The following is a 26,122-nucleotide window of genomic DNA, read 5'->3' as shown; positions in this document are numbered from 1 at the left end:
TTTACCTTCGGATGACTTCCGCGGGGTACTGCCGATGAAGGACGCGCTGGTGTCCTCAGTCGGTGCCCATGACTCTGTCTGGGAAATTGCCCTGAAGCCGCCTCCTCCTCCTGACGTGTCAATGCCCGAACCCCCGGCGATGTGAATGGTGAGAGGCTGCGAGCTGCGGGCTTAAGGAGCCGCACAGTGGCGGCGCACAAGCACAGCTGGTGTGACAGGGTTAAGTAAGGGATACAATTAATTATCCCTGCTTCTTACGTTTTGTAAGAGTAATTTATTTAACATTCACTAAACTACATTGGTAACTCTGCATTAAATTGAAGTGGCTTAGAGGATGAACTAAACGCAGGTGCATTTCACTCTGGGACCCCAGGCAAAAGGAGACCCCCCAAAAAGTGGACTTACGTTTCAGTCAGTGAATATAACTAAACATTAATGGAACATTTTATAATTAATAGATATTGATCTTCTTTTGGCTTCTCCCTATAGGTGTCACCACATCGTCAAGGAGTGCACCCTAAGAAATTATTATTCTGGGCCATAATAATGAATTGGACAGATAACCTAAACCAGGGGTGTCAAACTCATTTTTGTTCCAGGGCCACATACAGCACAATTTGATCTCAAGTGGGCCGTACCAGTAAAAATAGTCAAATAATAGCATAATAACCTGTTTTTTCTCCTTTCTTTTACATTAAATGAAGGATATTTTTACAAAACATGAAATTTCTTGAGAAATATAAGTGCAATTTCAACAATATCATGCCTAAACTTATTATTTACACATCACATCTGGATCTATAAAGGCACAAACATTTAGTCACTGGTATCCGGAAGTGGAAAATATTGTATTTGACATTACGTTTAGATTGTAATCGTAGTGTGAAATTTTAACAAATTCATCCTATGGGCCGGATTGGACCCTCTGGCGGGCCGGTTCTGGCCCCCGGGCCGTATGTTTGACACCCCTGACCTAAACGGAGTTGCGGCATGTTGTGAGGTCAGTACACAAATAAAAGTGCCCGATTTCAAGATTAGGTGTTGTTTATGAAACAAGTGCACCTCTCGGGACAGAGTTAACTTGTGGATGAGACTCAACCTTCAGCTAAATATCCAGAGATCATGCCTACTGCAACTTTAAAGGGCTTCTCACTATATTGTATTGATATTGGACTAATAATAATAATAATAATAACAATAAGCACCAACAACAACACCACTTTGCAATAATTTATAGAACTTTTTACAGGAGATAATAAAGACATGGAGAAATCTTTTCCAAAGCAGATGCAGCTTTATTAAAGATACTCGCGTTCAAAACTTGTTTGTTAGATACACAGTCACATAACAAAATGCTGCAGGTTAGTTTACAGCTCCCCTCTGTAATACCTTCAATAAAACCTTCCCTCCATTTTCAACACATTTCTTTCTGACAGTGTGACACTCGCATGACTAGTTCTACTGAGATACCTTTAAAAGGTATGCCAATTATAATTAGTAATAATAATTAATATTTTGCTTTCAGTTTTGTTGATTGTGAAAGACATCTTGACTGAACCAGTTTCAGCAGTCATGCATGTGGTTACGCTCACACTACTCTACTCTACATGTCAACAGGGATTACCTGCTCCACCTCTCCTACAACATGTAATAACAGACTAGTGTAGCTAGTAAACACGGCATCACAGGTACAAGACAAAAGCAGAGTTTAAACATAGTTGTGGTTTATAAATAGACAAGGGGAAATACGTACACAAGGGAATATGTGACATTTTCTTAACGTCTCACAAAACAAACCATAAAGGTGGCAAGAGGTTAATGACAAGTTTGGCTTCCTTTGTTTTTGTCTAGTGCATAAACCTCAGTTGGACATGGATTGAGGGGGTCAAAGGTGACCCAAATGTTATACTGTAAAATAAGAAAACTATGCTACCAACCATCTCTGTGACAGAAGTCTAGACTGTATATAAAAATGGTTTTCGGGTTTGAAAAGTGAATCCCAGGAAGTAGCGATTAGCAACCAGGGGGGGCAATTTTGCTGGTTGCAAAAAGAATTCCGTTGAGTCCAATGAGTCTCTTCTTCAAAAGAACATGATGTCAAATTTGTAAATGATGTCCTATAGGCATCAACGCAGGAGTTTGTTTTGCAACCAGAAGGCTATGTCCACTTTTATATACAGTCTATGGACAAAAAGACATTGAAGACATACAGTATCAAGCAACTATAAGCACACAATTATCATCTCTGTACCACAATCACTTATGGCTTCCTTGACAAGCAATGCCCAAAGCTCTTTAGCCCAGGTCATGAAAAATGCAGGGGAAAGCAGTTGAATTCATCATTTATTTGAATCGCTTTGGTACAACAGCATGTGCTGAGGTGAAATACTTTGGAGAAAGCCCAGTTGTAAATATTTTCTCCTTAATTACATGACACAGGATCAGCCTTTAGTCTTTGTTGTTTTCCTTGCTCTCCTCTTCCTCAGGGTTGTAGACGCTGACGGTGAACTCTCCCGCTTCTGTGCCATACTTGTTCTTGACCAGGAGGGCATATTTGCCTGAGTCAGTTGTGGTGACAGTGGCAATTGTGATGCTGGCAAACTTCCCGTGCTCGTACTTGAGTATGTAGCGGTCGTCAGATACCAGCAACTTGTCGTTCTTTGTCCAGGACACCTCAGGTGTGGGCTCACCCCAGACATTTCCAGTCAGGTTCAGGGACTAAAGTGGGGGAGGAGGATGGCAGGGGTTTGAATGGATGCATTCACTACAGTTCAGAAATATGAGATTCTCCAAGAAATGATGCCATAATGATGCATAAAGGGAGAGGTAAGACAAAACACTGATCATTTATTTACCTTGCCCTCTTGGATTGCAACCACATCTGGTAAGCCTCCAACAACACGAGCGCGATCTAAACAAGAAATACACAATGGTATATCAACAGTAAGTCAGACAACCTGCCATCTATATATTAATGTATGTATATGTATATATATATATATATATATATACATATACATACACATACATATGTGTATATATATATATATATATATATGTATATATACATATACATATATTTATTGGATATTATAGATATTAATATCCAATGCAGACGCTTGTTTTTCTTTCTGTCTGCTCTGGACATTTTTGAGAGGGTCCATGAGACTTTTTAGGTTTGATATAATTTGGTATTTCTGACCCACATGTGTTGAAGTGCCACGAGCTGCGTTACTGGATGTTGGCAGTGGGTGGCGCAACAGACCAAAACACCAAATCATTTATGGCTCGCAAATGAAAATGTGCATTGCAAACAGTGGCTGCTCCATTGTTATCTGTAGCTATGTTTACATGTGCAAAATTTCTTCATTCCAATTAAATTGATTCTGATTGGAATTTGCAATTCCACTTTTTACATGAACGCAAAATTAAATGATCTAATTATATACACATTGTGTACACATGCACCAAGTGTTATTTGACATGCACTGTGTTGTCTTGTTCTCTGGAAGTAGAAGCAGAAGAAGAAGCGTAACTTCTGCTTCTGTAGTAAACAAGCGCTGCACGTGCATGCTCGTCCCCTCACTGTCTGCTATCCGTCTCATTTTTCTCTTCTACATCTATGACCTTTGGGTTTGTTCATTGTTCTTTTTGGATTGGAAATACAGCAGAAACAAAACTGAAATACAGTGCATTTATGTGGATCAGACACACGATAGCACCAAACCAGGAAGTCTTCATCGATTGAACTGTTATATGACGACCCATCTGAATAACGACCACCATATACAAGCCCTCTCATCCAGAACGAATGCTTCCAAATGGGCTGTATCGGATCCCCACGTTTCCTTTTACATGGTGCCATTAACATCGGAACTGGGGGTGATGTTCACCCTCAAGTTCACACAAATATCTCGGGCTAGCCACCATTAGCAATACCAGTCGATAACAACGCTCTATGGTGTGTTTTGTGCGCACAAACACCGTAGCAACATGGCTACACTTAAGAATTAAAAGGCACTATGTGTACAATCGATTTACTGTGAAACAAATGACAGAAGTGATATTGGAATCCTATATCAGGGTTGGTGAGCTTGCTAAGGAACGCCCCCTGAACTCGTAAATTCCGAGTTCCGACTACAAATCCAATGCACCATCAATCTCTGACATATGGTGATTTTTTTGACTGAATGTAGTACATTTCTTACACATAGCCCCCTTTAAATGCTGAGAATTTCCTCTCTTCAATTCACATTTTAGTTGTGAATGAGTTTAAAAATACTATTAAGTCTGCCAGAGCCTCAGTAGTCAGAAGTTGTATCATTTCAGAGAGCGATGCCATTAGGGAGAAACCACAGATTAAACAATCACTTACTTCTCTCTGCAATCGCTGCCGCCCTATGGAAGGAAGGAAGGAGACACACAGTGTCAGCAATAATTTGTATCACAGGCAGATGACTGAAGTCATTTTTTTCCCTCGGCTATTCAATGACAGGATATGTATTTTGAGATTTTCTGGAAGGGCACACAGAGTACACCGAGACTATTAATAGTGTGTGATAACTGTTATGTGTATTTGTTTAAAACATCCTCTTCAGACAGAAATACAGAGTTATACAACATAAGGATTGAGAGTGTTTACTCACTTGAGCCTTTGGAATTCCTCAAATGCCTCTTCCCAAGCTGCATTAAATGCAAAAACAAAGCTGAGGTTAATGACACACAACTCTATCATCTTTAAAAAATGTTTTCTCTTTTTTTAACTTGAAAACTTAAACTCACCCTGGCCACTCAGCTCAAAGACTCTCTTTACGCCGTCCTTGCCATCAAAGATGTCCATGGCGTATTTGCCTTTGTCCTTCTCAGTGGGCTCATTGATCTTAAGCCACAGCTGGTCTCCTGTGACCCCACACTTAACTCTCTCTGAGGCAGCAATCTTTGCATCTCTGATGGGGGAGATGCGTAGCAGAGAGATCATGTGATGTTATACAAGTCTTTTTTTTTTTCTACTAACGTGAAGAACACAGTGAAATTATTATTTACTGCAATGTTCAAAGCAGTAATTGCAGATAAAGCTGAAAATGGGTACAAGCATGCCTACGATTAGATGTGCTTTGACATAATCAGGAGACTTACTTTAAATCCAATTTAATACTTACTAGTCTAATATTAAGCTGGTCTTTAGAAAGCATGTATAAAGAGGCAGCAAAGTGAAAGTTTAAAGCTGAAATAAAGTCACACTAGCTGCAACATACTAGTGTATTTTAATTGAATATATGAAGAGCTGAGTCTTTAACGTTGTATGAGGCTTTTACTAGAGTCCTCAAAAACGAATTGCTTTGTTTGCTATTGTATTTGTCCACTTTTGGTGATGGTTTTGTTCTTATTTTCTTTAAAATCAGCAGTAGAAAATGAGCCCCTTTGGCTAAATCTGACACATTGATATCTCACCGCTGTAAATAAATGTGCAGCAACCCTGTTAAATATAAACTAAAGCTGATATTTTAAAATATGGGTGAAATGATTTCACTTATTATAGTTACTGGTAAGATCTGGTCGTGAATATGTAATACATCGTGAGTATGGCAGTGAGGGAATAAGGACATTTAACGTACTTGTGGAGCCAACTAACGCGCAGCTCCTCATTGTAATAAGTTACATTGGAGTAGAGGACGATGCCGTGTTCAGTACTGACAACTTTAATTTCAGTGGAGGAGTTGGCTGAGAGGAAAAAGGAAAAGGTAAGCAGTTACTCACAGACCCCACATTTCCATAGTAATCATGAAGAAGCAAAAAATATTTCACTTTATATTGTTAATAATTCACTGCTCGTGTGTGTGAAGTTTAATGACTCACCAATAACCCTGAACAGCTCGTTCATTACAGCTTGGTATCCTGTGGAATGAAAGGTAAGAAGAGTAATAAATCATATTCACATTCGCTTGCCAGATTAACATCACTAATTCAACCTTTTTTCAAAATCCAACTTTACCTGCATCTGTCAGATTGAAGACACTCCTGTCTTTGCCTCTGTCGTCCCTAAGGAAGACCTCATAAATACCGATGTCGTTCTTGGAGATCTGGAGTTTAAGTAAACGCATCTTTAGTGTCCTTACAAACAATAATAATTCCCTTCTTCCTCAAAGGACAATACAGTGTAATTGTTTGGACAGATAACAGACAGTAACAACAGCCAGACAGTAGACAAACTAAACCGAAAAGGCAAGCTTTTCTCCTGCCCAGGATGCTGCAGGCATTTAAGGAAAACATAAGAAAGGTAAGACGAGGGGAACATATGGAAAAATTATAGGCATCAACTTATGGCAGCAAAGATTATGTCCAGACTTTGGGTCTTGGTGGCGAGGGAACGTCATCTGCAGGTGGCTTTTTTCCTTCATTTTCTTGCTTAATTATCCACTGTGAATTAGACAGATAAGCCAGTTAATGCAAGTGCGAATGGCAGGAGGGCCGGTGAACAGACCGCCTCTCCCAAGCTCATGCAATGACACCAACCCTCTCTTTATGAGTCATGTTTATACAGTTTCAATGCTATGGTGCCTTGAAACATCAATATAACTTCAAACAGGCCTGATTAATATCCTCAACAACGGATTTCTTTTACATTTTTGCTTGTGAGTTAAGCAGAGAAGTTATATTGAATATAGTTAGAAAGGAATGAATTGATGAATGAATGAAGTACACAGAAAAACCATAGAGTGCATTTACACTGTATGGTCATAAATGATGAAAAATATGACTTTGACTCAAAAAAAATACAAAGTCAAAATAAGAAGTAAAAGCAAGAGTTAAAAAATAAAAAAAATGTATGTATTCTGATTTTCCAAGGATGACATGCTGATGTACTGCTCAGCCTCGCAGCACTTCAGCAACACTCAGGAGCGTGAATACTTTTAAAAGTGTTTCATCATTTATGATTTTGTGTGTCAGAGAGGGGATGGTTGGCAGCGTAGCATCTAGTCTACCTCTGAGATGGAAGCATAGCTGCGTCAGATGCATCACTACTAGCTCTGTACTCATAACCTCACGACTCCGCACAAGGAATGGCGTCTGCGTCTAATGGGCTGACCTTTCCAATATTAAAGGTCAGGTCTCCGTCCTTTCTCTCAATTTTCTTAGCGTCTTCATCACCCTCTGCAATCTCATTGCTGTCTTTAGACCAGGTGATCTCAGTCTCTGGTCTGACATTTCCTATCTGTAGAGAAAAAGGAGAGACGTGGGGATAAGTTGCATCGACTAAAAAATTTCCACCATTTCGTGACCATTCATCCTCCTTTAAAACGGCATTAACGTCAGCACAAATGTTGTCGTTATTTTTCTTACCTTGCACTTCAAAAGCACATCACATTCTAGAGTAACAGTGAAGTCAAGGTACTCGACAAAGTGAGGACCTGTGGAAATTCAAAGGAGAATAATCAGAGAAACCCATTTGCATAACTAGTGTTTATGTTACGTAAAGCAGAAGAAAGATCTCTTACCTTGCTTCCTGACCCATTCTGCTCTTTCAAACTCTGATTTCTTTTGAAGCTCCCTGAATTCTGCACGTCAAAGGAAACGTAAAGGTTTTTATAATCAGTTCCTAGTTCTTTCAATTTTTATTTTTTATTACTGCACGACTGCAGTAAGTAAGAAAGGAGACAATAGAGTAGCAGAATGGTTGTCTTCTGCTGCCCCTCAATGGACATATGCTTGAACTGCAGTTAAACTGCAGAGCATGACAAAAACATGCCAATAAAATGAATCCTGTACAATTATTAATCATTAATGTTCTGACTAATTTGCATGTACAAAATAAATACAGAATAAAATTGCATTTTGGGTCTTACCATCTCCAATGAGCACCAGACTGGTTGTACCCTTGGCCTTCCCATCCACCAGGTTAAAGGTGAATGTTCCTTCATCTGTGACCTCCAGAGAGTCCATGAACATTTCAATGATACCGGTGGTCTTGTCAAAGTTCATTGTGTATTTCTGGCAAGAAAAAGAAAAAAAAAGCACCAGTTGTGAGACAAGGGCTGGAAAAGAGGGTGGAAAGAAAAGAAAATTGCTTTGAGAATGATTCCCACCTTTCCCTGGGTAATGATGACATCGTTAAACACGTACTCCACTTGGCAGGCCGACGTGAATTTCTCCACCTGGGTCCAGAATCGCACACGACCCTTCTCAAGCAACTCCATTGCCATTTCATTCTTGAAGGGAATAACTAGGAGAGCACCAAAGGTTTTACTGCACTGCACTTTCTTTGCTATATAGCTTTTGTATGCCTGCTATATGAAGTGACACAGTGCTCTGCTGTGTAGATATTTACCAGGGAACTTGTGGTCATGGCTGATGTCCAGAAGACGCATGAGACCTGTCAGACAGCAACAACAGCAATGAATTGGTATATCCGTGAACTCTGCGCATGCAATTCACCTATTAATAACTAGGTTAAATGCTTTTTTGACTACACTGGACGGTCTGTTATGTAAGCATTTGTGACATCTAATGATAAGACTGCAGATCATAACAAATGGAAGACTCCCCCAGTCATCCAAAGTGCGTAAGTGAACTACAATAGCTACGATTCAAAATGGGAAATGCATGTTTTTCCCCATACAGGCTGCTGATCATCCAATGACAAAGTACATATACAAGGCTTATCGTAAGGCTATGGAGACCAAATATTTTTTAAATTATACATACTGGTGTAGAAAAAAAAATTTTTGTCAATAAACTCTGCTAAATGTTAAACACTGGACCTTTATTCCAGGTTTGACCTATACGTCATAAAACAAATCATTGAATTAGGTTCGAGGCAAACACTGGAACACTGGTGGCTCACTCACCCTCCTCAGTGAGTGTGTAGCTGGACGAGATGCCTTCAGTGTTGGTGACCACACAGGAGTAAGTTCCCAGGTCTTCCAGAGAGGGACTGTTGAAGATAGCTCTGGTCCTGAAGACGAGGAGGACACACGAGGACAGCGGGACGTGATGTGAGAACACAGGATTGTGTCCCTTCAGAGAGCTGCGTTACAAGTTCGGCAAACACAAGATACTTACCTGCCCTTTTCACTGACAATGGTCAGACGAGAGGTGTCTGTCATGGCCTTATAATTCTTAGACCATACAAACTCAGAGCCTTCATTCATCTCAGAGCATTCAAAGACCATAGAGATGACGCCATCGTCATCAACGTCCACATAGATCTCCTTGGTGCCTGATGGACAGTACATAGTTAGTGTATCACACTGAATTGTATTATTTGTAAATTATAATCACTCTCTGTTGTAAATAATGGCTTTCTCTAACTCTTCTCTATTTCATTTTCCTCATATTATTTATCTGTATCTCTTTTCTTACCCTATATGTGCACCACTGACCAGATTTCCAAGTACTGGTAACTTAACCTGACCATAAGATGAAATTTGTCCTACTTTTCCAGACTTTCTGGACCGAGTGTGTAGGAACGCCAGCCAAGTCAATGTGTGAGTTACATAACAATCACACTCACCAGGACGAGTCTGGGCCAAGACTGGACCCAAGACAGAGGAGGCCTTTCCAACTCCGGCAAGATTCTGAGCACGCACCCAGAAGACGTAGGATGTGCCAGCCTTCAGTCCAGTCACCTGAATGAGAACATGAGGAGTCAGAGGGAGAGACAGTTAAAAACAATACTTCAAAATTCAATATTTCACAAGCATGCAAGATACATGCAAGTAATGACCTGTTGAAAGCACTTCTCACCTTCAGGTATTTCATCTTGTTGACCTTCTCATGGACAGCCTTCCAGCCCGACTCTCCGGCAGAGGCTTCCTTCACGTCCAGATAGTATCCAGTGATAGGAGTGCGGCCATTAAATACAGGTGGCTCCCACAGGACCACAAGAGAGGTGTCACGCACCTCCAGAGCACGAAGACCAACAGGAGCACCTTGAAAGAGAAATAAGGGAAGTGGGGATCATTTTAGATGTATTCATTCATTTTGGGGCCATGATCTTTTCGGCTTACTTGAGCATTTGCAACGCAATTGCATTCTTTTTATTTTGTGAAGTGAGTTAAGAGCCTTTCTTATGATCATGCACTTGGATTGTTTTGAGTTTCGTTTCACACACACCTGGTACAGTAATCGTCCATTCCTTGCACTCCAGAGATGCACTGGGCAGAGAGCCTTTGCTCACACCAGCCATATTCATAGCACGCACCTGGAACTGGTAAAAGACGTTCTCCTTCAAGTTCTCAGCCTAAAAGAATGCAAAAAAATAATTAAGAGGAATTGTTAGAAGTTCAAACAGAATAGTAAAAATGGTTCTTCACACAAACATTAGTCGAAAGAGGTTTATTATACAGTATATTTGCTAAATCTCACTTTGTATGTGGTTGTAGTCAATTCCCGATGATTTAGTTCATGCCATTTCCCAAAAACACCCCCCTTCACGGTCCTGTAGTCCACAAAGTATCCTCTGACAGGAGCACCTCCGTTGTTAGCTGGCTCAGTCCAGGAAATTACCATGTAGTCCTTGACAGCCTCCAGCAAGGTCACACCGGTAGGCTTTCCAGGGACGGCTAAGGATAGAGTTAATCATCATCATTTATTTTTCAAACATTCACTCCTGATTCATTAAGATTTCTTTTGATAAAATATATATATATATATATATATATATATATATATATATATATATATATATATATGTATACACACACACACACACACACAATCCTATACAGGTGAGATGACCTGGTACCAGTCAAATAGATGTGATATCAGGGCAATTACTCAATGTTACAGTTGAACATGCTACATGCTTTGCACACACACAAGCAACACTCAATTTGTACGTTGTCATTTGAATGGATAATGTACTTACGCTCAAGACTAGAAGCAGGCGTAACTTTGATGCAAAGATACGCTCCGAAGCACGACGTGACTCTCATTAGGTTCTTTAAGAACACAATGTTTTAGCCTTCATTATGGTCATGCACCATCCCTGAAGAGTTGTCAAATAGCAAAACAGAGCTCAAGCAAATCACATTATACCAAAAATCAACACCTGCATAAAGGAAAAGCATTGTTAAACATGTTCTACGTTGTTATTTAATCATGTTATTTATACGGGGAGGGGTGAAAATGATCAAAAGGACAAAGTCTTCTGTTAGTAATGAGTATGTCAGGCAGGCACATGCAAAAGTTAGCAATCACACATAAAGATAAACTTCAGCAGCACAACAGGAGATTTTTGGGCAGCCAACACTTAGAAATGCATATTAAGTAACTGGGAGAAAATGAATTATATGTCTTTGATTGAGTAAAGGGGGAAAAAATATAATGAAAGATGAAAACATTTGAATTTCATGGCTCAGTGACAAAGAGCACAGAGCTCCAGGTCATATGTGTGTGTGTGTGTGTCAACTATATGATTAAAGCAGGAGTGTGCTCTTTCAGCAATCATTCTCCGGGATAAAAGGGTGTTAAACACTAGTGTGTGAGAGAGAGTGAGAATGGCTAGAATGCTGCAGGCAAAGTGAACCATGGAAATGAGTTCTAATGAGGATACTCACAGATGGCAGCCTTTACAATCACTGCATCAGAATCAGATGAGCTCTGGCTGTATCCAGCAGCGTTGACGGCCTTGACCCTGAACACGTATTTCTCTCCAGTGGTCAGACCATGACATACAAACCTAAACACAGAAGAGAAAAATATCACGGTCATGCGTTTTTATTTGATTTAACTAAGCTTTGGTCTGGTATAATAAGCCAATAGCTAACATTGTCAAACGTTCTATAGAAAAGATAGTGAGTATTTGACCTTTTTTATATTATCCAATAATGCCAACCTTAAAATATCGAGAAATACTGCAAGTTTCCTGCTGAGTAAATGGCTCCTGCACAGTTAAACTGTGTCTTCAACGGTAAAACTTCCTACCTGGTCTGCCTGACAGGTTTGTTGTTGCAAGGCATCCACACATCAGTGCCCACCACGGTGCATTCGATATAGTACCCAACGAGTTGTACAACTTCCTTTGAGGCTGCCCATATGACGGCCACTGAGGTGTCAGTGTTCCTGATGGCCACGGGATTCCCCGGAACAGTGGGCAGGTCTGTTAACAACAAGGGTCATAAGAATAAAAGGAAGAAGACACACTGTTAGAAGAATCATAGTGACCAGAGCGTGAATGTAAAGGTATTGAGATTAGGGATGCAACTATTATTTATTATTTTCATAGCGGATTATTCTGTGCATTATTTTCTCGAATCTTTCAGTCCATTGAATGTCAGAAAATGTTGAAAAATGTTGGTGTTTTTCAAACCTGGAAATGAAGATGTTCTCAAACGTCTTGTTTTGTCCACAAAGCAAAATGAATCGGTTTTAATGATTTACTTGTATGACGCAAAGAAACCAGAAAATATTCACATTTGAGAAGCTGAGAACACTCAAAGTGATCAATCGATTATCAAAATAGTTGCACATGGCAGCAATTCAACACATTTAGGATTGAAATGTGGCGGAAAGGTGATTTAAATGGCTTTGTTCATGGTATTTCAGCAACTGCTGATCCACTGGGCTTTTCACACACAACCATCTTTAGGACTTACAGAGAATGACTCTGAAAAAGAAAGGATATCCTTTAAATAACGTGAAAATTGGCTCACCCAGTTTATCTCCAACAGTGATCTCTCCAGTGGATGCAGAGGCTTCGCCCACACCAGCGGAGTTGCAGCAGCGCACACGGAAGCTGTAGGATTTACCCTCTGCCAGGTCAAACAAAGCAAAGCGGGGAGACTTGACTGGCATACCAGTGTTCACCCTCTGCCAAGTGTCTGTTCCTGAAATACACTGAGGATGACAGAGAACTGGTGACATGTCAGAGTGACACAGGATAACATGACAGCAGTGAACATATTGAAATTTAACATTTAACATCATTTTAAAATAAATGCACATTTAGGAATGTGTTTAAAGCTGTAGTGAGTAATTTTGGATGATTTCTGTTGTTTTTGACGTGAACAGAAACGATCTAACATTATTAGTATGCTGCATCGTTCATCTAAACACAGGCTCTGTCAAGCAATGATCTCAAACCTGACAGAGGTAGTGTTTGTGTGTAGACAGCAGCAGCACCAGCACAGGGGTGGGTGGGGACAGGAGGCATTTTATCCCATTAAACTGCAAAACCACTTCTGGAACTTTTCTTGTGCGAGTCTTTGTGTTTTCAGTTGCACTCCAACTTCCGTCCGTCTAAAATAGTCACTTCCTGTGTGCAGTGCGTGAATGTCACTGGGTAACATGCAATCTAGACACCACTATACTGAAAAATGCATCAGCGATTAATCAGCATTGTATGAACTAATTTGACAATCGTTTGAAACTAAAAGAATATATTTGTTTCTATTTAAAAGTTATGCACTACAGTTTTAACGTATTTCCATATTGCATTGGCCGGTTCTACATTTCCACTCACCTTCTCAATGTAATACATGACCCCTTCATGACCTCTCTGGACTGGGGGCTTCCAGGCAAGCACCACATAGCTCTTGGTTGCCTCAGTAACCACAACATTGGAGGGTTCTCCAGGGACAACGCCCACTAAAGAGGCAAGAGAACCAGGAGACTTTGACATGGAGTTGGCACAAGACACGTGGGCTGGATATCATTTCATTCACATCAATGATGCCAAAATATACAATTTTCCACACTGCATGCAGAGGATGCGTTTGTCATGATTTTGCCCCATTTAAGAAAATAAAATGTCAGACTTCTCCAATGAACTGTGTTTATTGAACACAAGTAGCTGTCGAAGAACGTCTCTTTGGTAAAATATAGTCTAACATTAGCATAATATTAGATATGTATTGATACCCAGCAGGCTGTTCAAAGGTTTGTCTGTATAAATCAAATGCTATCTTAAAACAAAGTTAGGGAGTATTTATTTCCTTCTTGCATTAAAACAAAAATGTTTTATTGTTGCCATACCAGTGGGATCCTCCTCTGTAAACTTGATCATCCCAGTCCAAGGAGCTGAGGGGCCAGCTGTCGAGGAAAAAATAACATAATAATTCAAATAAAAACACATCTGTTGGCGTTTGCAAATAATTAGGGGGGAAAAATCTGGTGCAACTCCTACCTCTGAGGCGAGCTCTGTCAGAGGGATCCATGGCAACCACGGCATCAGAGACACGGGATGGACGGCTGACTCCTGCCTTGTTCAAGGCCCGCACTCTGAAGATGTATGAACGACTCTCCACCAGGCCTGTGACAGGGAAGCGTGCGTACTTCACTGGGGTATCATTACACTGAGCCCAGTGATGGGTGCCCACCTCACACCTGCCAACATCAAAACACATACAGGAAGTCTACAAATTACCAACACTTATTTATTCATTAGAAAGGTAGCACCAGTGTCTTGTACGCTCAGGACTTCACTGATATGAAGAGTGCATGCTGCTGACATTAGCTGCTCATTATTTATATCATCTGCCCACCTAGTGACCAAATGCCTGACAGTTACAGCAGGCAGGTAGGAATGGATGTAAGAGTTGTTTTTCCGGAAACATATCTGTCAAGATGCCAGTTTGATAGAAATCTAGGAGGAATTTTCTTGCCTGTGCTATAAATACTCCAACACAGGAAAAATAATCCTGTACAGCACTGTGTGAAAGTCTTCCTCTAGCTTTGTAGTTAGCCTCACTGATGCTAAATTATGATCTAATGTCCGTCAAATTCTGTGATCTGTGGCATTTTTAATGAAATGTGATTGAAAGTTGATCTTAAATATAAGAAGTTAAATTCACTTTTCAATGTGATTGGTCTGTGTTCATGTAGCGCTTTTCTGCATACATGTGTATGAAAATGCTCAGGCATATTTTGAATAAACTTTGCGTAATAGACCTCACTAACAGCCATTTTTGACATGAAATAGTAGGACAAAGACAGCTTTGCTCCAGTGTTATTGTTTAAGTCTAAGATGGAAGTCATGCTAAATACTTTAGCCCATGGATTTTTCATGTTTTTGTTATTTTATTACTGCATACATATTTAATTTGTTTTCTGATAAAAAATTACAGAGAAATAATAACTCATGGTCATTATAGCATTGATAAAACAACACTTTATTTGTGACTTTATTTAAACAGGAAGGCCTCACTAAGATTGAAATTTTACAAGAGCTACACATTCAATAACAGTAAAATTTGCAATATAATATTAATCGTAACATTTTCATATAAAAGAAAAATATGCAGAATGATAAGATATCACAGTCCATGCAATGTGGGGATTAGGTGAATTGGACACCCTAAATTGACCATAGGTGTGAGAGTGAGAGTGAATGGTTGTTTGTCTCTATGTGTGTGTGGCCCTGCGATGGACTGGCAAACTGTCCAGGGTGTACCCCGCCTATCGCCAATGTAGATTGGCACAGCATCCCCCGCAACCCTCTGGTGGAGGGGGATGCATTCAGCACAGCATTCAGCGATAAAACCGGTCAGTGTGTTTCGGTTAGAATATTCATTTATACAGAGCCATTTAAGATTCAGCTGCCTTTGTTTTGTTTTCGGTGTGGTATTATACTGTAGAAAGGGAATTATTACTTCAATATTTAACATTAATTACGGACAAAAGTGTGAAAAGAGTGATTTGCACCAACCTATCGATGTAGTATCCTAGGATGGCGCTACTGCCCTCCACCGCTGGCTGCTTCCAGGTCACCACCACATAATCCTTGTTGGCATCATGACAGCGCACATCCAGGGGGGCCACGGGAACCCCTTCCACCTCCACATCCGCATCTGACGCACACACACATACACACACGCGCTGGTGATTAGAGCAGTTTCTATATCAGGCTGATCTCCATTTCAAAATTCAGTTCCTCTGACCTACTTCTGTAACTTTACACTATAATGTGTGTGTGTGTATGTGGCAGCAGCAGCAGCTTTAGTTGTCTGTGATAAATTCATTTATTTCTTGGAAACACAAAAGGGGTCTCTTAGGATTCCCTCTTATGCAAAAACCTGCAGATTTGTAGTGCAGGGGAAAACACACACAGTATGGAGACTTTCTAGATGTGCAGACAGATTTAGAAGCAACATTCCTCAGAGGAAACCAAACACCTTCAGAAAGAGCTTTGTGGCACTTAAAGATGCAGCAGTGCCTATGCTTCCTGGCTATATCTGTACATGTGGTTATCTCCTCAACATGTTGCTTTATTTTGCACTCTAAAAAGCAACATTTTTGCAGTTAATTCAGCAGTGGCTTTTAAATGAGGCACTTTACCTCTGACAAACACATAAGCAGAGTATGTGTCATAGCCAGATTTGGTGTTAACACGCAGGGTGTACATGCCCTCATCTTCCTTGTTTAGGTGGACAAGTGTTAGTGAGGCACGTTCTCCAGACCAGTGGGTGTGGACCCATTTAGAGGGCTTTAACGGAGCAGCTGATGGGGAGAGATTGAAACATAAACAGAGCAGATTAGTTACCCTAAAAGACAGAATGCATGGTGCCGTTTCATTTGTTTCCTTACAGTTTCTGTACCAGACGACTTCAGGCTGGTATTTCTTCACTGTCGGATAAACAATGACGGTGCAGCCGATACTCAGCGTCTCGCCCTCGCTGCCAAAGGCCACTTCGAATTTGTCGAGGATGGTGGTCAGAAAGGTGACACCATGCTCTGCGCAAAAACCATCTGAAGAGATGAAGAAAACATTCAATTAAATATACACATAGCAGTTGTCAGTCAGTCAGTCATCATCTAACTGCTTTATCCTCCACCAGAGGGTCGCGGGGGGTGCTGTGCCAATCTCAGCTACATCGGGCGATAGGCGGCACATAGCAGTTGTGACCCTGTGAAATTGGGACAAACCCCCATGTTCACACTACACACAGTGATTTCAGCACTGACACGCATACAACATGTCTGCAAACATTATTTCTGAGTAAATTAAGATGCCTGATCACCTGGGAAGCTGTAAGTGCAATAACTGCTCCCCTTTTAGCTTTGTTTTTGTTTTGCTCATCAGTAAAAAGTATTTTTCTGCTTATTAAATATCTGTTAAATAGCTACATAGCGTGTAGGTTAAAAAAACAGTGAACTCTGTTTTGGTGCAGCTGCTTTCCACTCTTTTTTTCACATATTGTTTTCAGTTTCTATTGTCTAATGAGATTATATCTTATCCAGAAATGTAAACCATGCTTTGTTCAATACAATACAATAATACGACAAACAGTTATTATATTTAATATTTTGCTGGTAAAACAAACTTGTCCCTAACCTTGTTCCAAATTCATGCTTACAATTTGCATTGCTGATCAGATCAACTTTTGAGTAGATTAAAGAATTTAAATAACCACTTATCTATTGCAAGGAATTTGGGATTTATTCTTTTTAGCAGCCAAAAACGATAAACCTGTTATTTTATGGTGTTCATTTGAACTTACCTGTGCTGTCCACATAAACTAACAGACCACTCGTAGGACAGAGTTTTTATTTGGAAATAAAATAAAAGTGACTCACGTGGTTTAGGATCAAGTGGACCTGCTATCTCATCTTCCTGGAATCCTGTGATAAAATATATGAGTCAGTGACCTTGCTGTAACTTGAAAAAGACTTAAAAACACAAACATACACACACATTCTGGCCCTAAAAGTATCTTGAGAATGAGCCTTGCGATTTGTGACTTGAGCCCTGAAAAAACTTGACCTTGTGACCTTCTATGACCTTTAGCCGGAGGGGGAAGAGCTGCACCAGAGAAGGAGGCAACAGAAACGGTTACTTACTCTTCACAACAATGGTGGACACACAGGAAACTTCTCCTCTTATGTTGAGGGCAGAGGCGCGATACTGAGCAGTGTCGAGGAAATCACAGCTGAAATGAAAATATGCACATATGATGAATGACTGCGTGTCTCAGCTGCAAGATATAGTTTCAATGCAAAACTTTAAAATTCATGGTCATGAGAATTTTTGCTTCATCTCATTATTTCTCATAGAGGCCATGCGGTGCGAGCTGAGTGATTACCTACTTCTTGATCTCCAGGGAGTGCATGTTATAATTGCTCTCTGCTGTGTACTTCTCAGGGTGGGCCTTGGCATCAATGAGCACATTGTTTTTGTACCTTCAAGACAGCAGAAAGACAGCTGGTTTATTTTTACCGTTGTCCTCAGAGTCTGTAATTGCAGAGGAGGGTGTTTACGTTCATGTGGCGACTGAGGAAAATAAGACTCGTCTGACGATTGGAGAGCTGGATGGAAACTTCTCTATGACGCACTCATAAGTGAAAGCTCTCATCAGCATCTTTTTCGTGTCTTGTGACTCAGAGAAGGTGGGTACCATTGAACTTGGAACATATCTTACCAAGTGATCCTGGGTTTGGGCCACCCAGCCACAGTGCAGTGCAGCTTGACAGTAATGCCCTCCCAGACAGTCTGTCCACGGGGTCTGACAATAAACTCTGGAGGGTGCGTCAGGCTGTCTGGGTTCATTTTCTTGCGGAACTCTGTCCACTCCTCCAACTACATAACACAAGGATATTGGATACTGATGAATGAATGAAAAGAGTAGGTTATTTGACTCTAGAATCAAAGGAATAGAAAGGAGGGTGTGTACCGTCTTGTTGAGTTCCACGCGCTCAGCAGATTCCCGGATCTGTGTTGATCTGGTTTTCTTCTCCACCCTCACCTCCATAGCCTCCCTGGCCTCCCTGACAAACAGGTTCCTCATGGCCACATAGTTAATCCCTTCCTCTGTGAACTCCTCCTGGGCCTCCATCAGTCCCCGAACCACGTCATGGCTGCAACACAGCAAACCACCACGGTGTGAGAACAACTTAGGCAGGAGGGAACAACATGCAATTTAAAGTAATGTTTCTTTACTCACTCGGCTCTAAATACAGGAATAACATATCCGATAACTTCTTTGTCCTTGTCCATTGCCAGGTAAGTGCGTTTGGCTCTCTTAGGTAGCGGGCTCAGTTTAACCACCTGCTGCCCCTTCGCTGTCTTCTCTGTCTTCTCCGTCTTCTCAGAGGTCGTCACGCTTAGACAACACAGACAAAAAAATCATCACATACAAAGTGAGACATGGAATAGCTTTTCCAAATACAGTATATATGGTATGCCTTATTTTTGTACACATTTAATCAACATGTCCCAATAACTCCTCTAAATACAAATTACACTATATATATGAAGTGTATCCATATCAAATACTCCTTTGATGGAGTATTTCATGAAAAGTATAAAGCCACATTGGTTCAGCAGCTAGCTGACTTTTCTTTCAAAAAAAGAAGGAGCAATGGGTTTTGGGTTTGAGTAGGAACATTTCTAAATAGAGACTAAGATAAAGTTTGCTTGAATAGATCCTACCTTCATGAAGGTTATGATGGTTGAAATAAGGGACGTTTCTACAGCTGCAACTAACGATTTAAGTGTATATATATATATACGCACTCATGTATATATGTATATATATATATATATATATATATATATATACATACATACACACTACAGCATTTTTGAATATGTATATTTCTTTGTCACACAGAGATAAGAAACGAGGGAATATTGACGTTTAAGATCTTACAATCTGGAAAATCAGTACTCAGTAATAAAAACATTTAAAATAATGAAACAATGATGATTATTGTTGATGGTTAATTGAGTCATTGATTTTTCTTGTCCAATACTGATGTCACACCCTTGAGTAACTTGTTTGTTTCTTTGTTTCTTTCTTGATAGGTCGCACAGATCACTGCACCCCTGACCTACAACTTCCCCACATGTCTTGGTGGAGCACGTCTTTTCTTTACCATTTACTTTACTTTATCATTTATGCTTCTCTTACTTCTCTTGAAAACCAGAAGTCTCAAACTCAAATGACCTGGGAGTGTCTCATCTGGTCAGGAGGGGGAGAATTTCAAAGTAAAAGTGTTTTTTTTTATATGGATAAATAGTTTACAATAACATTTTTTATTTATGACACAAAATGAATATGTAAATGAAAAACTGAAAGAAATAATAATAATAATAATAACAATAATAACAACAACAACAACAATAACAACAACAACAACAACAACAACAACAACAATAATAATAAGAATGACTTTGTATTAAATTGATTGGGGGGCAGTTTGAGTTTGAGACCTCGGCTTTAAACAATATCCAATCTCACAATTTTGACCACTATTGGACCAGTACTTCCCTAGTTGGCACCTCTGAGAGATGCATGGATCCGTCTGTACAAGCGAGTTCTTGGAGGCTGTATGGTGCTAATAGACTGCACTGCCATGTATATCAATGTCAATGATGATGCTGAACTGATGAGTGAACATACAGTATGTGCCGCACTTGGTGAAAGGTGTCCTAAAGATAGAGAAAAGTATCTTTAGTGCGTTCTAAAAATAAGAACCTGAACCACACTACCTCACTGCATTCATAAAACTTTAAATAAGTCTACCAGTTTTGAAAAAAACACTCAATATGCTATATTCAAGTTATTCAGGAAAGGAAGGCATATTTCTGTCCACCTTCTAAACCCATGACCCACATTAAACTCTGACTCATTTACCTCTCAAACTCTCAAGCCTGCCGTTTTCAGCTTGGTTTATAAATGGAGCCGGAACTGGCAGATATACAGGAGGATGGGAGTTCACGTTAAAGCCCCACTTTCATTCATAATCTCGGTCAAGTCTGCCCTCCTCTATTCGTGTGCCCGTGAAGAGTAGGAGCACAGCACAGCTCTGATAAACTCCCTTTTGATACTGGTGAGGTGGGATCAATTGCGTGGAAGGGGCTAAATGCACAGCAGGGACAGACAGATGGAGAGAGAGTCTCACAAAAGATTTCTGCAGTGCCAAGAAGTTATTTCTACCGCTGACTCACAGTCTTTGGTTCAGAAAGTCAAAGGTATAAAAAGTTTTGGTGCCGATAACAACATATAATCCTTGACAGTCTGAGAAGCTGCAGTATGTGTCAGCCTAGAGATGTGTATAATAACAGCAGGAACCTTTACTCAGTCGATTTCTAGCAGAAACAAAGCGAAACTTCAAATCTACCGGGAGAATTGAACAAGTGCCAAAATGTACTTCACTGGCGAACATTGATACTAGACCGAGACACTTAATGATTAAATGTCCACAGAAGCCGCTGTACAATCGTTTATAATTACTTGACTCGCACAGTGTCGTTACAGTGGCAGTGTCTCATGTCCCTGCCTACTGAAATAGTACGGCTGTCCATAAATAAATCTGGCAGCGTTTCACTACAGCTGAAATTCCTTCCTTGACCCCCTTTAAGAATCTCTGCAGCATGAAGGACAAAGACTCTCACACGGCGTTACAGTTTGTCAAGTAACACAATGGATCATTCATTAGGTTCTTCGTTTTGGCAGCTATTGATTACTATTGTTTTTGATAAACATCCAATTCATATTATGTGCTTGAGTTTGAATAGAGCAAGTTGATTAAGCCTTGTTCGATTCAAACACAGGGTTTCACACAAAACTGCAAACAAATAAGACATGTTTTTTTTCAAGTTGCAGTTGCAATTCAATATGCATTTTTTTAATATTTTCTTGACAACTGACTTAAGTAATAATATTATAATGTAGTAATCATAACTGTAAAACCCCTCATCTTGCAATTACCTTTGTCGATTGCGTTTATGGGATTTTGTGTTGCTGTCAAGTGTCTATACAAATATAAATCAAACGTCTGAATATACTACAGATAAGCATGTCTGTATAGGTGTATAAAATAAAAACTTGGTTTGGTTTTTCATAGCTTTATAGAATAAGCTTTTTATATGTACTTTGAGCAAACTTGGCCCAAATGGACGAACCAGCGAGAGTTTAAGACGCAAAATGAAGAACAGCTCCACCTACATACAGTAAACCCATGCGGGGCAAAGAAAACAACAAAAAAAAAGTGAATGCTAGAGAGGGTGGAAGAGTGGAGAGAGTTGTCAAAGAGTATTCACGTCCTTTCTGGTTTGCAGAGGCCACCGTAGTTCCCTGACACACTTGGGGAAAAGGAAAGGAGAAGTTTGTTTGTTTGTTTCAATCTGAAGTCTCTCCGTAATATGTCACTGATTAACTTGCGCTCAATACTATAGTTAAATTAATAAAGTTACAGACATTTTAATATCCTACAGCTGAAGACCTGACACTTGAGGCTTGGTCTTCAGCTTAAAACCTTTACTGCTTTGGAGAATTCAGCTATAGTTGAGTCTGTACTTAATTAAAAAAAATTGACAAAAACTAAAATGTCACATTCTGACCTGGCTCACAGTTGTATAGTGTCACAGCCTGGCATGTCAATTATGGTAAATTGGTGTTTAAATTAACCCTAGAGCTCAAAGGAACTGGCTCCGTCTTGACTGAAAAGATCACATGAAGACTGATATTGTGTCTTGGTTTGAACTTGCTCTACAAGATCTCCATAAGATCTACCGATGGATGACGACCAGGAGAGCGTCAATGCCTGCTCACTCCGAAAACTCTTCGAGCTGCATGTTATCTTCCGTTTAGTTTTTTCTCTAACTGCTGAACACACTTCACCCCAGAGTGCAGTGCTGAATATTTGAAATATGTCGGCTTGAATGCATTCATCACTTCCCAGGGTTAGGGAAAGGGGCAAGTTCTCCGTCAAGAGAGCCTCGTTCTTATTTTACAGTTTTCACATAATATGAGCCCATCCACTTACCGACGGCTGGTGGTCTTGTAAGCAGTGAACGACTGCTTGCTAACAGACGACTTGCTGCTGAGGTAACTGCTGCTCTCATAGTGATGCTGCTGTTTCTCCTGATGATGACGGCGATGATGAAGCTGCTGCTGCTGCTGCTGCTGTAGTTGTTGATGCTGCTGCTGCTCCTGCTTCTGCATCACTTGTAATGATCCTGACATCCTGACGGCCACTGTGCCAACTTATAATGTCAGACTGTCCTTTACCAGCTCTGTAAATCAATCTCATTGTTATTATTCTTGACTGATATCTGATTTGGGGGTTAAAGGGGAAGTTTGCCAAGGGTATTAAGCAATGGTTAGGTTTCAAGAAGGCAATAATTATTATTATTTCTAAGTTAGGTTGGTGTTATGAATTGGTTAAGTAATTGGTTAATTCTACTGTGTTAAATGAAGCAGCAGTGGGTACAAATAATTCAGCAGCATCAGTTTCCGAGTGAAAATCTTCATGTTTATTTTAGGGCCTTTATAAACAATATTTAAATCATGATCACTTCCACGAGTGGAAAATGTTTTCTGTTGAACTGGAAACAAATTGTGGTTGGATGTGATCCAATGACTGGTGAGACAATCAACTGGAAATATGGTACATCATTATGAGTGGGGGTGTCTTAATTAATTTGCAGGCTTTGGCCAATTACAGTGATATTACACTTAATATGTCCAAAGACTGCGGCACATAAATATGCTTTGGTGATTAAATTGTTGATCATCACTCATAAAATTAAGCCTGGACATGGTGACAAAAAAAATCCCATCACAATACGCTGAAACGTATTCTGTCGTCCAAACAATCCCAGAGAATCACATTGGAGGAGGTGGAATTAGTGAATATTTGCCATTCGTGAAAAAACAAAAGATTAATATTAAAGTTAGTTTTAACTATTAGTTTGAGTTTTGTAAGTATTGCTCAAGAATCATGACAACATGAGCCTCCATTAAGTGTAGGCCTATCACCATGGAACCAAAGGCATATTATGTAATTGTTAAATCTGGTAGATTAAAAACTGTGCATGTGTTCCTATGGTTATGTCCTTGAGCAACACATACTGCAGGCAGCTTTATGTCTCTTTACAAAGAGCTATGAAAGGTAAGCTGGTCTGTAAGCCACGAAGGAAATGGAGACACAATGGTTTTAGTGTAAGTTAAAAGCTTAAATGTTAATTGAATAGATAAGCTAACGACTACAGTGACTACTTTCACTGCAATGACTCATGCAGTCTGATCTTTTGTGAACACATTAGCTAAAAATTACCCTGTTAGTACAAAGGGCAATAAAAACACAAACATTATAACAGCATTAATAATAATATTATTATTAATAATGATGATAAATAAGTGGGTTGATGCAAGGCCTTAGGCCTTACTGATTCATGGTTTTGAAATATAAGCAAATGACTCACTTGTAACACAACTGCTAAAACTGGAAACAGACTTATAAATATGTACGAATAAATAAATGTTTCACTCACCACAAGTAAGAATCCACTTATCCAAAACGGTTGTAAATGAGAGAAAATGTGTGATATTCCAAAAGTGGCTAAAGCAGGTTGGGACCCAGGCAAAGCAGCAGGGTGAGGGGGCAGTGGACAGAGCAGCAGCCCACAGAACAAAAATAATGCTGCCACTCGGCAGAATGCACAAGACACCCTCAGTACCTTTTAAGGCTGGGGCAGATTTAAATTTAGACCATGAGACCACGCGAAGGACCTCGGGCTGGGCTAAGGGGCCTCTGCAAGACCTGTCTGCTCCACTGATTACAGCAGTGAGGAGGGGACAAGGGCACTTCCTGTACTGTACATTCGAAGCTCCATGCTAAAGTACTGGAGGGAAATGGAAGGAGCGGCTGTGAGTTGCTGCCTGGGGTGGATACAGCTTCAAACAAACTGCCACTGTTTAATTAGAGCAATTAGAGCCATAGTGTATCCGTTTAAACGAAATAAAAAGGTCAAACTGCTGTATAGTAATACTCACTAGCTAACTCAACTCATAGTACGTATATATAAAAAGCAACCCAAAACACTTTAAGTTCAGTTTTCCTAAAAATGTGTCTGCCGCTCTGCCAATGTGAGCAAATACATTAAAATGGGACTCATTTGAGTGTTTTGTTACCTGAATAATTAGCAGCACAGACGAAAATGTCACAAAACAAATAACCTCCACACCCCTGCTTCTGATTAAGGCAGGTGAGGCACATTTGACAGGTGATTGCTGCCATCTAGCGATGAGACGTATTAACTGCAGCCTCATGGTTTGGAGATGGATAGACAGACAGACAGACAGACAGATTGATCAAGATTAGAGATTAGATTTGCTTATATTAATTAAGACTTTATGACCCCACACTGGGGAAGCAGACAAGTCCTACAGTTGGCACAGTTGCAATTCTATTAACAATACTATAAACAATGATGTACAAGTATGCAAAAAATGCATATAAAATACTAATACTAAGTAATACTAAAACTATTTACCTAATAGTTGAGGAGAGTAAAAAGACACACAAGTATTGCACTGAATGAATGCACAACGTTTGTGTGTTGTGTTGTTTTGTTTCCTCTCTGCAAAACACCACACAGAGGAACACTTGCCACCACAGACTGGTCAAACATCAGCTGCAGGTTTTTGCACATGATGATGAAGGATTCTAATCTTTTCAGGAAATACAGACAGCTTTGCCCTTCCCTGAAGAGTGAGTCCATGCTTGATGACCAGTCCAACCTGTCGTCCAGCTACAGCCACAAATATTTGTGGGTGCTGAAGAGAGGTGTTGGGTGGACAGTGTCTGGCTGCAGTCACTGAGCTGTCCGACGTGTTAAAAACAGGTTAAGCTGGTGTTGTATCAACTGTCCTTGCAGCCTCAGACCACCATCACATTGCTGTTCTGCAGCTTCTGTTCCACTTTCCCTCCTTTGATCATATTTGTTGGATCTTCCGATCCCCCTGCACACACATTAACTCTGGTTTAAGCCTGGTTACCTTCCATTAGTGCCCTCTTTAACCCTTGAAATCTGTTGTTTTGCCACTATTAAACTAATTCACCCAATCAGTGAATCAATCAATCTATCTATCTATCACACAATCAATCAGACTAAAATAGTAATGATTGCGCAGAAAAGGAACCAAGGAAGTTAAATAAATACAAATACAAACATATATATGTATATATTTATATATATGTATACATATATGTATATATATTTCTAAAAAGTTAATAGATAAGTCAGATTCAAAAGTGTTGATGAGGTAATAATGACAACTATTAAACTACTAAAAATGAATGATAACACTAAAAAGGTGGAAGAAATAAAAAAACACACACACACACATATATATATATATATATATATAACGCAATATGAGTGAAAAGAACACAC

At 39.9% G+C, this 26,122-nt stretch overlaps 1 protein-coding gene across 2 annotated transcripts; it reads right to left on the bottom strand.

Moving 5' to 3' along the window:
- Positions 1-1,274: 1,274 nt before the first annotated feature.
- Positions 1,275-24,404, bottom strand: myom1a (myomesin 1a (skelemin)). Of its 2 annotated transcripts, XM_044032084.1 has the most exons (38): positions 24,218-24,404; positions 22,708-22,957; positions 18,879-19,037; positions 18,609-18,792; positions 18,357-18,514; positions 18,025-18,117; positions 17,779-17,867; positions 17,515-17,559; positions 16,525-16,686; positions 16,276-16,437; positions 15,647-15,788; positions 14,126-14,325; positions 13,975-14,031; positions 13,463-13,587; positions 12,654-12,837; positions 11,926-12,100; positions 11,559-11,680; positions 10,366-10,562; positions 10,114-10,240; positions 9,745-9,929; positions 9,512-9,626; positions 9,061-9,217; positions 8,847-8,953; positions 8,327-8,371; positions 8,085-8,221; positions 7,845-7,989; positions 7,497-7,556; positions 7,342-7,409; positions 7,088-7,213; positions 6,346-6,417; positions 5,993-6,080; positions 5,857-5,895; positions 5,616-5,721; positions 4,783-4,946; positions 4,647-4,683; positions 4,376-4,398; positions 2,856-2,911; positions 1,275-2,718 (listed from the first exon to the last, which is right to left on the bottom strand). In XM_044032084.1, exons 2-38 carry the CDS (start codon positions 22,905-22,907, stop codon positions 2,449-2,451), a joined length of 4,581 nt encoding a protein of 1,526 aa, XP_043888019.1. In that variant the 5' UTR covers positions 22,908-22,957; positions 24,218-24,404; the 3' UTR covers positions 1,275-2,448. The 2 variants fall into 2 exon arrangements, with proteins under 2 accessions (XP_043888019.1, XP_043888027.1); XM_044032092.1 differs by lacking the exon at positions 6,346-6,417 and having other exon boundaries at positions 24,218-24,402.
- Positions 24,405-26,122: the final 1,718 nt, after the last annotated feature.

Source organism: Solea senegalensis, linkage group LG1 (genome assembly GCF_019176455.1).
Source record: "Solea senegalensis isolate Sse05_10M linkage group LG1, IFAPA_SoseM_1, whole genome shotgun sequence".
Taxonomy (NCBI): Eukaryota; Metazoa; Chordata; class Actinopteri; order Pleuronectiformes; family Soleidae; genus Solea; species Solea senegalensis.
The sequence above is the reverse complement of the archived record's forward strand: the minus strand, read 5'-3'. Positions and strand labels throughout refer to the sequence as shown.

What these genes read in the sequence shown, in the direction of transcription:
- myom1a (XM_044032084.1), bottom strand. Translation starts at nt 22,907, where the DNA reads ATGTCAGGATCATTACAAGTGATGCAGAAGCAGGAGCAGCAGCAGCAT. An exon ending in GCGTGGAACTCAACAAGACG is followed by an intron (nt 18,515 to 18,608) that starts GTACACACCCTC and finishes TGTGTTATGTAG; the next exon opens with TTGGAGGAGTGGACAGAGTT. An exon ending in ATTGTCAGTGAAAAGGGCAG is followed by an intron (nt 8,954 to 9,060) that starts GTAAGTATCTTG and finishes CCTCGTCTTCAG; the next exon opens with GACCAGAGCTATCTTCAACA.